At 44.2% G+C, this 15,378-nt stretch overlaps 2 protein-coding genes and 1 pseudogene across 12 annotated transcripts in view; 1 reads left to right on the top strand and 2 right to left on the bottom strand.

Moving 5' to 3' along the window:
- The window catches only part of LOC136148257 (interferon omega-1-like), a 107,630-nt gene that overhangs the window by 78,508 nt on the left and 13,744 nt on the right, over nucleotides 1–15,378 (top strand). For 7 of the 11 annotated variants that reach the window (XM_065907709.1, XM_065907706.1, XM_065907704.1 and 4 more), the window contains exon 1: nucleotides 14,823–14,974. The exons of 1 other annotated variant lie outside the window; for it this stretch is intronic. The gene's annotated coding sequence lies outside the window, so the exon portion shown is untranslated. Of the gene's footprint in view, nucleotides 1–6,919; nucleotides 7,258–10,001; nucleotides 10,053–14,822; nucleotides 14,975–15,378 lie in introns of those variants that run through there. 3 more of the 11 variants (XM_065907710.1, XM_065907711.1, XM_065907708.1) reach the window with 3 other exon arrangements.
- Nucleotides 9,261–10,061, bottom strand: LOC136148258 (interferon beta-2-like). The gene has a single exon (XM_065907713.1). It carries the CDS (start codon nucleotides 10,059–10,061, stop codon nucleotides 9,501–9,503), a length of 561 nt encoding a protein of 186 aa, XP_065763785.1. The 3' UTR covers nucleotides 9,261–9,500.
- Nucleotides 14,375–14,983, bottom strand: LOC136148256 (interferon beta-2-like; annotated as a pseudogene).

Raw genomic sequence — 15,378 nt, 5'->3', positions numbered from 1 at the left:
CATTCCGGGATGTCTGGCTCAAGGTGAGTGATCACACCATGGTGATTATCTGGGTCATGAAGTTCTTTTTCGTATCGTTCTGCTTCCCTGGTGGCTCAGAGGTTAAAACATCTACCTGCAATGTGGAAGACCCAGGTTCAATCCCTGGGTCAGGAAGATTCCCTGGAAAAGGAAGTGGCAACCCACTCCATATTCCTGCCTGGAGAATCCCATGGCCAGAAGAGCCTGGTAGGCTACAGTCCACAGGGTCACAAAGAGTTGGACACGACTGAGTGGCTTCACGTTCTTTCTTTCTTTTCTGTGTATTCTTGACACTTCTTCTTAATATTTCCTGCTTCTGTTAGGGTCATACCATTTCTGTCCTTTATTGAGCCTATCTTTACATGAAATATTCCCTTGGTATCTCTAATTTTCTTGAGGAGATCTCTAGTTTTTTCCATCCTATTGTTTTCCTCTATTTCTTTGCACTGATCACTGAGAAAGGTTTTCTTATCTCTCCTTGCTATTCTTTGGAACTCTGCATTCAGATGGGTATATCTCTCTTTTTCTCCTTTGCTTTTCACTTCTCTTCTTGTCAACAGCTTTTTGTAAGTCTTCCTCAGACAGCCATTTTGCTTTTTGTATTTCTATTTCTTAGAGATGGTCTTGCTCCCTGTCTCCTGTACAATATCACAAACCTGTGTCCATAGTACTTCAGGCACTCTGTCTATCGGATCCAGTCCCTTAAATTTATTTCTCACTTCCACTGTACAATCGTAAGGGATTTGATTTAGGTCATACCTGAATGGTCTAGTAGTTTTCCCTACTTTCTTCCTTTTAAGTCTGAATTTGGCAATAAGGAGTTCATGATCTGAGCCACAGTCCACTCCCAGTCTTCTTTTTGCTGACTGTATAGAGCTTCTCAATCTTTGGCTGCAAAGAATATAACCAGTCTGATTTTGGTATTGGCCATCTGGTGATGTCCATGTGTAAGTCTTCTCTTGTGTTGTTGGAAGAGGGTATTTTCTATGACAAGTGCATTCTCCTGGCAAAACTCTATTAGCCTTTACCCTGCTTCGTTCTGTACTCCAAGGCCAAATTTGCCTGTTACTCTAGGTGTTTCTAGTGGAGAAGGCAATGGCAGCCCGCTCCAGTACTCTTGCCTGGAAAACCCCGTGGACAGAGGAGCCTGGTAGGCTGCAGTCCATGGTTTCGCTACGAGTTGGACACAACTGGGAGACTTCACTTTCACTTTTCACTTTCATGCATTGGAGAAGGAAATGGCAACCCACTCCAGTGTTCTGGCCTGGAGAATCCCAGGGACAGGGAAGCCTGGCGTGCTGCAATTCTTGGGGTCGCAAAGAGTCGGATACGACTGAGTGACTGAACTGAACTGAACTCCTGCTGGGAAGAAGGCAGAAGATTGGAAATCAAAGACCATTTTGGTGTTCTGCCAATTTAAAGACAGAGGAACAAATACAGAAATGAAGAGAAAACAAATTCTCATTCATAGGTAGTGATTCTAGTCATGTGAAATGTATGGTCTTAGATCCACATATTCACCCTTGTTTTCAATAATGAAAAAAAATGGATTGTTCATTATTGCATACATTTGCCATTTTTCTCTATTTTTATATCCTTAGCCATGAACATTTTAATGACAATATCACTTTTTCCAATTTATCAATTTCATACATTAATCCTATCCATTTTTTCACTTCCATAAAGTGAATTAATTATTTTTGTTTTTTATTTTTTTGATGAAACAGACTTGACTCTGATATATTTGTTCATGATGAGCTACAAATGGTGTATAATTAAAAAAATAAGGTAAAGTACTTTTCTTATGTTCTTGATAGTATTTCAGATCTAACATGATTTCCAAGTAGGATTATAAATTTTTTAAGTTTTACTACACAAATAAGACACAGATTCATTTTCTCTGTCATAGTTTAAGTAAATGTAGAAACATTCCAGCATTGGGATATCTTGTAAACTCCAAGAGGTGAATTGTTTTCTTATGTGAAACATAATAATATCTAAAATCACACACAAAAATTTCTTTTTTGTTTCTTTAGTTTTATAGTTTTCTGCATGGTTGTTGTTGTTTAGTCCATAAGGCATTTCTGTCCCTTTGTGACCCCATGGACCATAGGCCACCAGGCTCCTCTGTCCATCGAATTTTCCAGACAAGAATACTGGATTGGGTTGTCAATTCCTCATAGAGGGGATCTTCCCAACCTAGGGATAGAAACCGCGTTGCTTGTCTCCTGCATTGGCAGGCAGATTCTTTACCACTAGTGCCATCTCATCTGTTAAATTGAGAGTTCACCTAGAGTTTAATTAATTTTAACTTAGAAAAGCATCAGGATTTAACACGGAAATGTGTAGTCACAAATTCTATTTAAATGTTCTAATTGTTGAAATATTTCTCTTGCATTTACAATGTTTCATTCTGTGTTATCACAATTTAGATTGTATGCATGGAAAGCAAAGCAGAGAGGAATTTTTGGAGTGAATATGCCAATCTCAATAAATAAATTTCCATTATAATATTAATTTCAAAAATTCAAATTTTGAAAATCTTCATCCATTCTGTAAAATAGATTCTCTATAATATCTACAGTTTCCCTGCTCAAAAGTAACCACTTTTTTGGAGAACCAATTTGAGGCATGGCTAAACCAGACCCCCCAAAATATGGATACATATACATCTGTATCAACATTCCAAAAACAATGATCATGGCATCCAGTCCCATTGCTATATGGAAAATAGATGTGGGAAAAGTGGAAACAGTGTCAGATTTCATTTTCTTGGGGTCTGAAATCACTATGGATGGTGACTGCAGCCAGTAATTAAAAGATTCTTTCTCCTCGGAAGAAAATTTATGACAAACCTAGATAGTGTATTAAAAAAACAGAGAAATCATGTTGCTGATAAAGGTCCATGTAGTCAAAGCTATGGTTTTTCCAGTAGTTGTGTATGGATGTGAGACCATAAAGAAGGACCATAAAGAAGGCTGAGTGCTGAAGAGTTGATTCTTTCCAACTATGGTGCAGGAGAACACTCTTGAGAGTCCCTTGGCCAGCAAGGAGATCAAACCAGTCAATCCTAAAGGAAGTTAACCCTGAATATGCATTGAAAAGACTGGTGCTGAAGCTGAAGCTCTAATAATTGGCCACATGCTGAGAAGAAAATGACCCATTGAAAATTACCCTGATGCTGGGAAAAGTTGAGGGGAGGAGAAGGGGTCAACAGAGGATGAGAGGGTTGCTTGGCATTCACTGACTCAATGAATGTGAGGAGGAATAAACTCTGGGAGATAGTGAAGGACAGGGAAGCCTGGCATGCTGCACTTCATGGGATGGCAAAATGTCAGATACAACTTAGCATCTGAACAACAATATAGGTGTATGTATATACACACACTTGTACAATTTATGTTAAATAAGTATACACGCGTGGGTTGCCACTTTAACATAAAAGGGTGAAAAGCAAATATTTACTTGAATTGCTATCTTATCCCATATTATTCTCTTTCCTTGACCATAAATGTTACCTCATCAGCAGGATAACAGGAAGACTAATTTAGTTACTATTAGTGGTAAGTAATGGACTAAGTATAATAATGTGTCAACAGATGTATTGAACAGTCTTTTGGACTCTGTGGGAGAGAGTGGGATGGGTGCGATGACAACGGGAGATTGGCATTGAAACATGTAAATTATCATGTGTGAAACGAATCACCAGTCCAGGTTCGATGCATGAGACAGGGTGCTCAGGGCTGGTGCATTGGGATGACCCAGAAGGATGGGATGGGGAGGGAGGTGGGAGGGGGGGTTCAGGATGGGGAACACATGTACACCCATGGAGGATTCAAGTCAATGTATGGCCAAACCAATACAACATTGTAAAGTAAAATAATAAATTAATTTTTTAAATGTGTGAAATATTTTATATACTGTTTCATCAGTTGCAATTCATTTTAACTCAACTCTCTATTGATACAAAATGTGGGGGTTTTTTTGGTCTACACACACAGCATGTGTGAGATAGTTTTTGAAAAGCATTTTCAGGAAGACTGGCTTCAACTTTCCATTTCCAATATTTAGAAGCTCGGGATAAGATTCTCAGGCCTGGACCCAAATGGAACACACATTATCAATTTTTCTTCAGTCATCCTCAAGTACTTGCAAGGAATTGCCTGATTATTCTTTTCTTGTCTCCCTCGGGTAGTAAGGAAACAACCTGTAATGTGTCTAGACTGGATATTTTCCTGTAGGCAATGCCTTTGGGGATCAGCTTGAATGTTTCTTTCAAACAGTCAATGATACTGTCAACTATGACTGGCATTCTTGTCATTTTACCCAAAACTGAACTTGGAGAAAAAGCATTTGGGTCAGATTGAATTTTAACAAAGTGTGTGCAAGCAAGAACATTACTTGTTCCCCTCAATCCCTATGCAGATCTTCACTTGGACAAATAGTGCAAACGTGAAACGTGGTCTCATGCCCCGTCAAGGACACACTAGCACGTGCCATCGGCACTTGTCACCTACCTTCAAGGATTAAATCATGTGCTATTGCAGCTGCTGATTTTTAACACCCCTGGAAGGGAACGCAGGGTGGAAGGCAGAAGTGAGGTGTTCTGTGAGCAGGGAAAACTGGCAGAACAAGTCTTCAGAAGGTTAGATGTTTTCAGGAGCCCATTTTATGAACCCAATTCTTCTGAATCCTCATCTCTAGAAAAACACAAAAATCCTTCATGGTGATGACTGCTTCTTGTGACTCCAAGAAACCTTCACGACACTAGCAGAGAACTTCTACAAAAAATAGGTACATGATTACATGTACTCTCCCTTCACCAAAATCGCATATATTCCCCTGTGCCTCATTGGAACAGCTTCTCAGAGCTATCTGATGTGCTATCTCCTGGGCTGCAGCCCTCATTTTGGCCCTCAAAAGCTTAACCCGCAACTTTCGTGTTGTGCATTGTTGAAAGTCAGCACCCTGAACTTATCTCTTCATCCACTCATCACCCAATAAGTTCCCAACTTGTTTCAATGAGATTCCCATGAGGATACATCCAGGCCATGGAACATGAGAGGAAGTGCTCTTGTTCCGTAGAGTCCTGGCCCTTGGGAGCATCCCCTGGGAGCCACAGCCTTCATCCCTTTACTGCTGAGTGTAGTAGCTTCAAGTACCACAGACAAACTTGGAGTCACATGTTGATAATGGAAAAAGCCACAAAACAGAAGGTACCCGTATCCCTGAATCACTCTTTGAATGAGAGCAAACCAGAAGATTCACCTGATCCAGAAGGACTGCGTTGTGCTCTTCAGAGAAGGAAAGATAAGTTTCTATTATGAAGAAAATCCGCACAATTTATTCTTTTTCTCTATAGCACCTCGAATTAAGTGAGAAAGATCTTTAAGAACTTAGGATCAAACAAACAGCAACAACAAAAAGAACTGAGGATCCTAAAAACATGTCCATGAGAAAGAAACTCTGAAGGCTGAGTATAGAAAATACCAGCCACTCAGACATCAAGAGAGCTTTTAAATGATGATCAAAAGATCTTTATACAAAAAAAGACATTCTGTTCTGCTCTCCACACCTGTTTCTGGAAAATCAAGATTTTCATTTCAGACATTTCTCAATGCCTGAAGAATTATGAGTACAATTACTCTGGAGGAAGACGCAAAAAATAATGTAATATATTAGCGAGTGTTATAAATATAAACATCTTTATTTGTGGAGGTTTCTTGAGGATTCTTATATGAGGGAAAGGCCCTTTTAATTTCCATTCTGACAGCCTCTCAGGCAAAGTGGCTGTATTCCTGTTCCTGAGGTAAAGATGGATGCCACGGAAATACCCCCAGGCAGGAAGTCCCAAATGAGAACAGCACAGATGGTCTCCTTCCACCTGCTCCAGTTGTTTCAGGCTCTGACCCGGGCTGCAGAGGAGTTTATCCAGCAGAGTGTTGTTCCAAGTAGCACGGCTGTCCTCCGCGGTTGAAGAGTTAGTTGGAAGCTCTGCTGGAGCATCAGATAGTGGTAGCAGGGGCCTTGAGTCATCTTCAGCAATGGAGTGACCTCTCTTTTCCAGGGAAATCTGAAGTCGGCTCTGTCCATGAGGCTTGACTGAGAACGGATCCTTTGTATTTATTTCAAGTGTTTGAAGATATCCATGTTCTTCCTGGCAGTGGATCCCAGGCACGTTCCAGCGAAGAGAACAAGCAGGGATGCAGCAGAGCATCACTCCTTCCACCAGCAAGTGGATGTGGGCCATAGAGAACGGCCGGGAGGGGGCGCGCGAGCACCGCGAAACGACGAGCAAACAGCGCTGAGATGGAACCGCAGACCGCCTGCTTCCCCAGGCGAAGGCGAGAGCGCGCTCGCTGTGGTTCCATTGCTTCAGCTTTCGAATCGCAGTCTTGGGGAGAGTTGGCAGTTGACTCGCGTGGGGCTGCTGGAGAGACAGGACGCAAAGTTTCCAGAGAGCTTTTCATAGGAGCACTGATTCAGGGGTGCGCATATCACTAGCCCTTTTGGAAAAGTCCTGGTTTCCGCTGTCCTGAGTAGGGAGCCAGAATGTTGCATTTTTGGAAACATCGCCTGAGTAGTGGGCTTTCTTTCCAAAGGTCAACCTGAAGCAGGCCATGTTTGAGAAAAAGAAACCCCAAGGCGGGGGGTTCTGAGCGAGATGAGGCTGATTACAGATTGGGGCTCGTTTCTGGCGCGATGCAGCCACACTCAACAGAAAGGGACCGGGCAGCGGTGAAACTAGAAGTGTGCATGGGACGATTGGTTACCCGACGCTGTGGGGGCGTTGCTGACAAATGAAACAAGGTACCTGCGATGAGACTATTGGCTGCACCACCGTGATGGAGGCGGGGATCGACTGGCACTAGGATCACGCTGCAATCCCGCGCCCTAGGAGAACGATGGGAGGGCGCGGTGCACCAAAGGAAACCCAGCGGCCGCGCTGACTGTTGGCTGTGCGGCGACGGCCGGGGCGGGAGGGGGGCGGTGCGCACCAGGAGCGCGGCGGCTGTGAGACTATTCGCTGCGGGGCCCTGCCGGGGCGTGGCTCACACGGTGGAAACCCGCGGGGGCTCAGAGACGATTCGCTGTGTGACTATGGGCGGGCGCTGGATCCGAAGTGGAACACAGTGGCCGCCAGGACGCTATCCGCTCAGGGGCGATGGGAGGGCGATACCGGGCGGTGGCGATGAGACACAGCTGATGTGACTTGACGACGGCGTTGAGGACAAAGTGAGCGCGGGGATCGGCGAGGAGACAGTTGTTTATGCGCCGACGGGAGGGCGATGCGCGCACGGGAAGACCTGCAGGGGCGATGAGACTGTTTGCTAGGCGACAATGGGACAGAGTGGGTCAAAGTTACACCCGGTGGTGGGGATGAGGCCCTGGGCGTTGGGAGTATGGAAGAGCTGAAGAAAAGCGAAAGACCACGGTGGGGATGGGATTATTGGCGATGGGACGCTGGGACAGCGTCGTGCACAACCTGAAATCCGGCGGTGGGGCGAGGCTGTTGGGAACGAGAAGGTGGAAAAGTGTTGCGGCAAAGTGAAAGCTGGCGTCGGCGCTGGGACAATAGGAGGTGGGGCCGAGGGCGCGGTGTTGCGCTGTGGATGCCGCGGTGGTGAAGACTTCGCTGTGGGGCGATGGGAGGGCGTTGTGCTCAAAGTGAAACTCTGACAGCGCTGAGACCATTGGCTGTGGGCGATGGGAGGGCGTTTCTCACACAGGCCGTTTCTCACTGGACTTGGCTTTGAGACGGTGGGAGAGCGCTGCGAACAAAGTGGAAGATGGCGGCGGCGGAAAAGCTACTGGCGGTGGGACGGTGGACAGCGTCGAGGGCAGAGTTAAACCGGCGGGGGGATGAGACCAGGGGCGATCGGACGGCGGACGGTGTGGTCCGCACAGGGGCCCCTGACAGCGGCGACGAGACCATTCGCTGTGGCAAGATGGAAAGGCGTTGTGCGCAGTGAGACACGATGGCAGCGATGTGACCTTCGGTTAGAGTTGGTGGGCCGGCGTTGCGGACACAGTGAAAGCGGGTCTAGGCGATGAGACAATGGGCTTGGGACGGTGGAACCGCGGTGTGGACGTAGTTAAAGCCGGCGATGGGCGTGAGACTGTGAGAGATGGGAAGATGCGAGGGCCTTGAGCGCCAAGGGGAGCCAGGGGGAGCCTTTTTGGACAAGGGGAGAGACAGCCAAGGCGAAGGGACCCTGGGAGTGCGTTGCAGACAGAGAACTCAGCGGCGTCAGGGGACAAATAACCGTGGGACGGTTTGGGGCACTTCCTGGGGGTAAGACGGGACCAGGGAACTGGCGCCGCTGGAATGCTCTGGAAGTTGCAGGGTGTCTTTTAAGTATTCGGCCTTGAAGTGGGGGAGTAAGTATTGAATAACTGAAAAGTAGGAATATTTTTTAAAAAACACAGCCCTTTACTTTTTAAATTAGTTTTATATTTCATTAATATATTTATTTTAAATTGAATAGGTCATGTTTTCAACGTTATAATAAATTTATATGCTTCTTAAATATTAAGTGTAGAATATTGAAGTATGTTTTATGTTTAACAATAGCATTTTAGTATGTTTTATTTAAACTATATGTTCTATATACTAAACAAGTATTTCATATAGTTTTACTCTTCTGTCTTTAATGGATGGAAACTTGTTAATATTTTCGAGATTACTTTTCACTTATTTTTAATTGAGGGATTGCCATATCTGACAGTTTTTAATGACTCAGTGATGGTCATAAGTAATGTTTAACTCATGTTCCTGAAACCTTTTCCCAGGACTACACTGTTGGAAATGAGGGTTGAAGTGTATAAGAAACTAAGGACATGTAGATGGTCAGAATTTTTCATTTGCTGTAGTAAGAATTTTATAAACTGAATGGAATTTGCCCAAAATTTATTGGCATCCACAGACTTACTTTGTAAGACTCTCAAATGTAAGGTGGTGTCTATTTTCCCCCAGTTGAAAAAAAGACAAAAGAACCCCACATCATATATCGGGGACCTACAGCATGAGCTGTCTGATATCTTTAAAGAAGTGAAGGAGACAAAAGCAGGTAAACTGTACGGATATATGGATTGTATTCCTATAACTTGGACATTCCACGTGTCTTCCTTCTGTTTTAAATTCCTCAAAGGCAGGGGCCAGAAAACTAGTATTCTGCAGGCTTGTTTTGCAGTAAATATCTCCAGGGTGCTCTGCAATTTTTCATATGTGTTGTCACATAAAACAAGTTGACATGGAAACTGCCACATTGACTTTTGTTTCATAAATAATGTATTTCCCATATAAAAGTTTAAATAAATAAATAATGCATAAATAAATTTAAAATAGCTTACAGTCTTTAACTGTCCATTGAAATCCAGTACATTGCATTGTCAGTTACTTCAAGAGCCTCTGCTGGTTGAAGAGTCTCATATAAAACTCACATTGTCTACTGCCAGAGCCACAGGTGGGGAGATGTTCAGTCACGGAGGTACTCTGTTAGGCTCTTCAGGAAAGAAAAGTTCCTGAGCATTTCCGCTCTCACGACTGCCCAGGCACAGCTGTTGTAGTCCTTGGACTTCAGGTACTCCACGAGGTTGAAGTAATATTTCTTCAGGTGAGGAACGGTCATGTCTCCCATAGTGAAGTTTTTCTTCTGCATGATTTCCTTCTGGATTGGCTCCAGATGATCCATCTGCCCTTGGAGTTCCACAAGGAGGTCCTCAACGATGGTCTCAGACCAGCCAGTGCTGGAGAAGTCTCTGGTGAGAATACCGAAGATTTGCTGGAGCATCTCATAGATGACCAATACTGCATCTTCCTTCCGGAACTGCTGTGCTTGCCTCATCTCCTCAGGCACCTGGAAGTCCATCCTGACCTCCAGGCAATGTTGAGGAGTTGAAGGTAACTGCCGCAGGAGTTTCTGACACACCATATCACTCCTCCTTTGTTGGAATCGAAGCAAGCTGTAGTTCATGGAGTGAGCTGTGGTGGAGAAACACAGCAGGAGAACCATCTGGAGGAGGCACCGGTAGGTCATGATGAAAACAGGCACAGGGCTACCTGTTCTGCTAGTAGATGCTGAAGCTGAATCTTCAGCCCTTTGCAGAGTGAATGTCCTTCCTCCTTGAGTGTGGGCTCCTTAAATAGGATGGCCCTCCATTCTTTCTAGTTGAGGGGAATTTCCCACTTTCCAGTCTCCCTTTTAGTTCTCTTGTGTTGGTAAAATGATTAGTTTCCACTAAAACTCTTTTTCTTTTTAGCTCCTTCCTTTTTGATTTTATATGTGTTAGGGGGAAATATATACAGTCTGGGAGAATTTCTAATGTTTTTGTAAATTTTCAGTGAATTGCTAAATGCAAAAAAAAATGGCTAACAAATTTGAACTGAATTATTACAGGATTCTTTAATTGGCAAAAGATCTTTCTTGTTCTTTTTTTTATATTGTTAGATTTTGTGAAAGGATACTTATTTCTAAGAGTTTAATGATTGTAGAAACTAATTTATTTTTTGTATAAGCTAAGTTTGTGTGAATGTTTTTTAGGCCTTAACCATGAGCAGCAAGAAATTGCATATCTTTATCAACCTTAATTTATTGCTTGATTTGGGAATCGCAAACTATCCAGAATACACCAAAGTAGAGGTTAAGTCTTATCTGGATGCAGGCAAATGAATGTTACACAAGCCACGTATTAAAGTTCATGATTTGTTTTGTAGGATGCCTTATGACCATAACTGATGGCCAATGTATATTTATTTTGTACATAGTTTGAATAGTCTAATTATTAAAATTAACACAAACAACATAATTTAAAAAAATTTATATTATTGATTATACTTATAATATGATTAATTATACTATAATTAAGAATATAATGTAGTCAATATTAATTAATCTAATAATCTAATCTAAAATCTCATTTTGAATACTAAGGTAAGGATGCAGCAAGCAGGAAAAAATTCTTTCCTCTTCACTTTGTGCCTTTAGTACTGCTTGTAGATGAAATTTTGCCCATAATGAAAGAATATTTGTGAGATAGGATTCTTCGGTATTTTTGTAATCTAGTTTCAAAGAATTTAAACAATGTTCCTAAATTTTTACCCTTTCTTTTCTCACATTAAAATTTTTTCTATAAGGAATATATTTTTTGGTATCATTAGAAGATAAAAATCACCTAGTTATATTCAACAGCAGGGCATAAAATTGTAGATACAATGCCACTATGTAAAAGTATATAGGAAAAAAGTAAACTAAAGGAAATATACTAACATTTCAATAGGAATTATATTTAATTTGTGCAACTAAATAGTGATTATTTTTTCTTTCTGTGATTTTCCCATATACTACCAGAGAATGTATTCAGCACTGCTGAGAAGGAAAATCATTGGAGCCATACAGGCAATATAAATTTTTCTAGCTGCCACATCAAAAGATTATAAAGAGACAAGTGAAGGTAACTTTAACAGTGTATTTTATTGAACACAAAATATCCAAATGTTATGATTTCAACACATACCAATATAAAATTAATCATGAGATAGTTACATTCCTGTTTTTCATCGTTCCTTCAAAATACGGTGCATACTTTTGCAGTCATAGTATAGCTAAGATTGGGCTAGGCAAGTGCTCACTTGGCCTCTGTGGTGATGGCTCATGGTGGCCTGCCCAGCTCAAGATAGAGGGAGCAGCTTCCACAGAGCCAGAATAGCCGAGTTTGCAGGGACCATGTAGGAGCTTTCTTTCCAAACGTCAACCTAAACCAGGCCTTGTTTGAGGAAAAGAACCCCCAGGCGGGGCTTCTAATGAGTTGGGGCTGATTTTACTGTTGGGGCTCGTTTCCGGTGCGACGCAGCCACCCTCAGAGAAAGGGACCGGGCAGCGGTGATGGGGATTATTGGCGATGCGAGGATAGACAGCGTTGTGTCCAAAGTGAAACTAGAAGGTGGGCATGGAACGATTGGTTACCCGACGATGTGGGGGCGTTGCTGACAAATGAAACGAGGGAGCGGCCCGCACTGCGATCACGCTGCAACCCCGCGGGCTAGGAGACTGTTGGCTGTGGAACGCTGGGAGGGCGCTGTGCACCAAGGGAACCAAGGCGGCCGCGCTGAGTATTGGCCGTGCGGTGACGGTGGCGGCGGGGGGTGCACCAGGGGCGCGGCGGCTGTGAGACTATTCGCTGCGGGGCCCTGCCGGGCGTGGCGCACACGACCGAATCCCGCGGTGCCTAGGAGACAGTTTGCAGTGAGTCGCTGGGAGAGAGTCCCCCACAAATTGGAACCTAGTGGCACACAGTGGCCGCGATGAGACGATTCACTGTGTGACTATGGGCTGGCGTTGTGTCCAAAGTGGAACACAGTGACCGCGAGGACGCCATCCGCTCTGGGGCGATGGGAGGGTGATACCCGGCGGTGGCGCTGAGACGACAGCTAATGTGACTTGACGACAGCGTTGAGGACAAAGTGAGCGCGGGGATCGGCGAGGAGACAGTTGTTTATGGGCCGACGGGAGGGCGATGCGCGCACGGGAAGACCTGCGGGGGCGATGGGACAGAGTGGGTCAAAGTTACACCCGGTGGTGGGGATGAGGCCCTGGGCGTTGGGAGTATGGAAGAGCTGAAGAAAAGCGAAAGACCACGGTGGGGATGGGATTATTGGCGATGGGACGCTGGGACAGCGTCGTGCACCACCTGAAATCGGGCGGTAGGGCGAGGCTGTTGGGAACGAGAAGGTGGAAAAGTGTTGCGGGCAAAGTGAAAGCTGGCGTCGGCGCTGGGACAATAGGAGATGGGGCCGAGGGGGCGGTGTTGCGCTGTGGATGCCGCGGTGGTGAAGACTTCGCTGTGGGGCGATGGGAGGGCGTTGTGCTCAAAGTGAAACTCTGACAGCGCTGAGACCATTGGCTGTGGGCGATGGGAGGGCGTTTCTCACACAGGCCGTTTCTCACTGGACTTGGCTTTGAGACGGTGGGAGAGCGCTGCGAACAAAGTGGAAGATGGCGGCGGCGGAAAAGCTACTGGCGGTGGGACGGTGGACAGCGTCGAGGGCAGAGTTAAACCGGCGGGGAGATGAGACCATGGGCGATCGGACGGCGGACGGTGTGGTCCGCACAGGGGCCCCTGACAGCGGCGACGAGACCATTCGCTGTGGCAAGATGGAAAGGCGTTGTGCCCAGTGAGACACGATGGCAGCGATGTGACCGTCGGTTAGAGTTGATGGGCCGGCGGTGCGGACACAGTGAAAGCGGGTCTAGGCGATGAGACAATGGGCTTGGGACGGTGGAACCGCGGTGTGGACATAGTTAAAGCCGGCGATGGGCGTGAGACTGTGAGAGATGGGAAGATGCGAGGGCCTTGAGCGCCAAGGGGAGCCAGGGGGAGTCTTTTTGGACAAGGTGAGAAACAGCCAAGGCGAAGGGACCCTGGGAGTGCGTTGCAGACAGAGAACTCAGCGGCGTCAGGGGACAAATAACCTTGGGACGGTTTGGGGCACTTCCTGGGGGTAAGACGGGACCAGGGAACTGGCGCCGCTGGAATGCTCTAGAATTTTCAGGGCGTTTTCTTAGTATTTGGCCATGTAGTGGGTGACTAAGTATTGAAGAGCTGAAAAGTAGGAATATTTTTAAAAACACATCGCTTTCTTTTTAAATTAGTTTTATATTTAATTAATATACTTATTTTAAATTGAATAGTTCATATTTTAAACTTCATAATAAATTTATATAATGCTTTTTAAATATTAAATGTAGAATATTGAAATATGTTTTATATTTAAAATAGCATTTTATTAAGTTTTATTTAAGCTATATGTTCTTTGTACTAAAGCAAGTATTTAATATAGTTTTACTTTTCTATCTTTAATGGATGTAAACTTGTTAGTATTTTCAAGATTACTTTTCACTTGTTTTTTATTGAGGGCTTACCACATCTGAGAGTTTTTAATGACCCTAAAGCATGGGTCGTCTGATACATTTAAAGAAGTGGAGGAGACAAGAGCAGGTAAACTGTACGGATACATGGAGCGTATTCCTATAACGTCAACATTCCATATGTCTTCCTTCTGTTTTAAATTCCTCAAAGGCAGGGGCCAGAAAACTAGTATTCTGCAGGCTTGTTTTGCAGTAAATGTCTCCAGGGTGCTCTGCAATTTTTAGTACGTGTCACATAAATCAAGTTGACATGGACACTGTCACGTTGACTTTTGTTTTATAAATAAATATTTCTCATATAAAAGTTTAAATAAATAAATAATGAATAAATCAATTTTAAAATGGCTTACAGTCTTTACCTGTCCACTGAAATCCAGTGCATTGCATTGTCAGTTATCTCAAGAGCCTCTCCTGGCTGAAGAGTCTCACGTCAACTTCACATTGTCCACTGCCAGAGCCACAGGTGGGTGATGTTCAGTCTGGAGGTATCCTGTTAGGGTCTTCAGGAAAGAAAAGTTCTTGAGCATTTGTGCTCTCACAACTTTCCAGGCACCTCTGTTGTACTCCATGGACTTGAGGTACTGCCCAAGGTTGATGTAATATTTCTTCAGGTGAAGAATGGTCATGTCTCCCGTAGTGAAGTTTTTCCTCTGCATGATTTCCTTCTGGATTGGCTCCAGATGATCCATCTGCCCTTGGAGTTCCACAAGGAGGTCCTCAATGACGGTCTCAGACCAGCCAGTGCTGGAGAAGTCTCTGGTGAGAATACCGAAGATTTGCTGGAGCATCTCATAGATGACCAATACTGCATCTTCCTTCCGGAACTGCTGTGCTTGCTTCATCTCCTCAGGCACCTGGAAGTCCATCCTGACCTCCAGGCAATGTTGAGGAGTTGAAGGTTACTGCCGCAGGAGTTTCTGACACACCATATCGCTCCTCCTTTGTTGGAATCGAAGCAAACTGTAGTTCATGGAGTGAGCTGTGGTGGAGAAATACAGCAGGAGAACCATCTGGAGGAGGCACCGGTAGGTCATGATGAAAACAGGCACAGGGCTACCTGTTCTGCTAGTAGATGCTGAAGCTGAGTCTTCAACCCTTTGCAGAGTGAATGTCCTTCTTCCTTGAATGTGAGCTACTTAGACAGGATGGCCCTCCATTCTTTCTATTTGAGAGGAATCCCAGCTTCTCGTCTCCCTTCAGTTCTCTTATGTTGTTTAAATGATTAGTGACCTCTAAAACTCTTTTTCTTTTTAGCTCCTCCGTTTTAGAGTTTTTGTTTATTAGGGGGGAAAATATACAGTCTGGGAGAAATTCTAATGTTTTTGTAAATTTTCAGTGAATTGCTAAATGCTATAAAAGAAATACCTAATCAGTTTGAACTGATTATTAGAGGGTTCTTTCACTGGGAAAAGATCTATCTTGTTCTTTT

Source organism: Muntiacus reevesi, chromosome 17, assembly GCF_963930625.1.
Source record: "Muntiacus reevesi chromosome 17, mMunRee1.1, whole genome shotgun sequence".
Classification (NCBI taxonomy): domain Eukaryota; kingdom Metazoa; phylum Chordata; class Mammalia; order Artiodactyla; family Cervidae; genus Muntiacus; species Muntiacus reevesi.
This window is presented reverse-complemented; position numbering and strand designations above follow the sequence as displayed.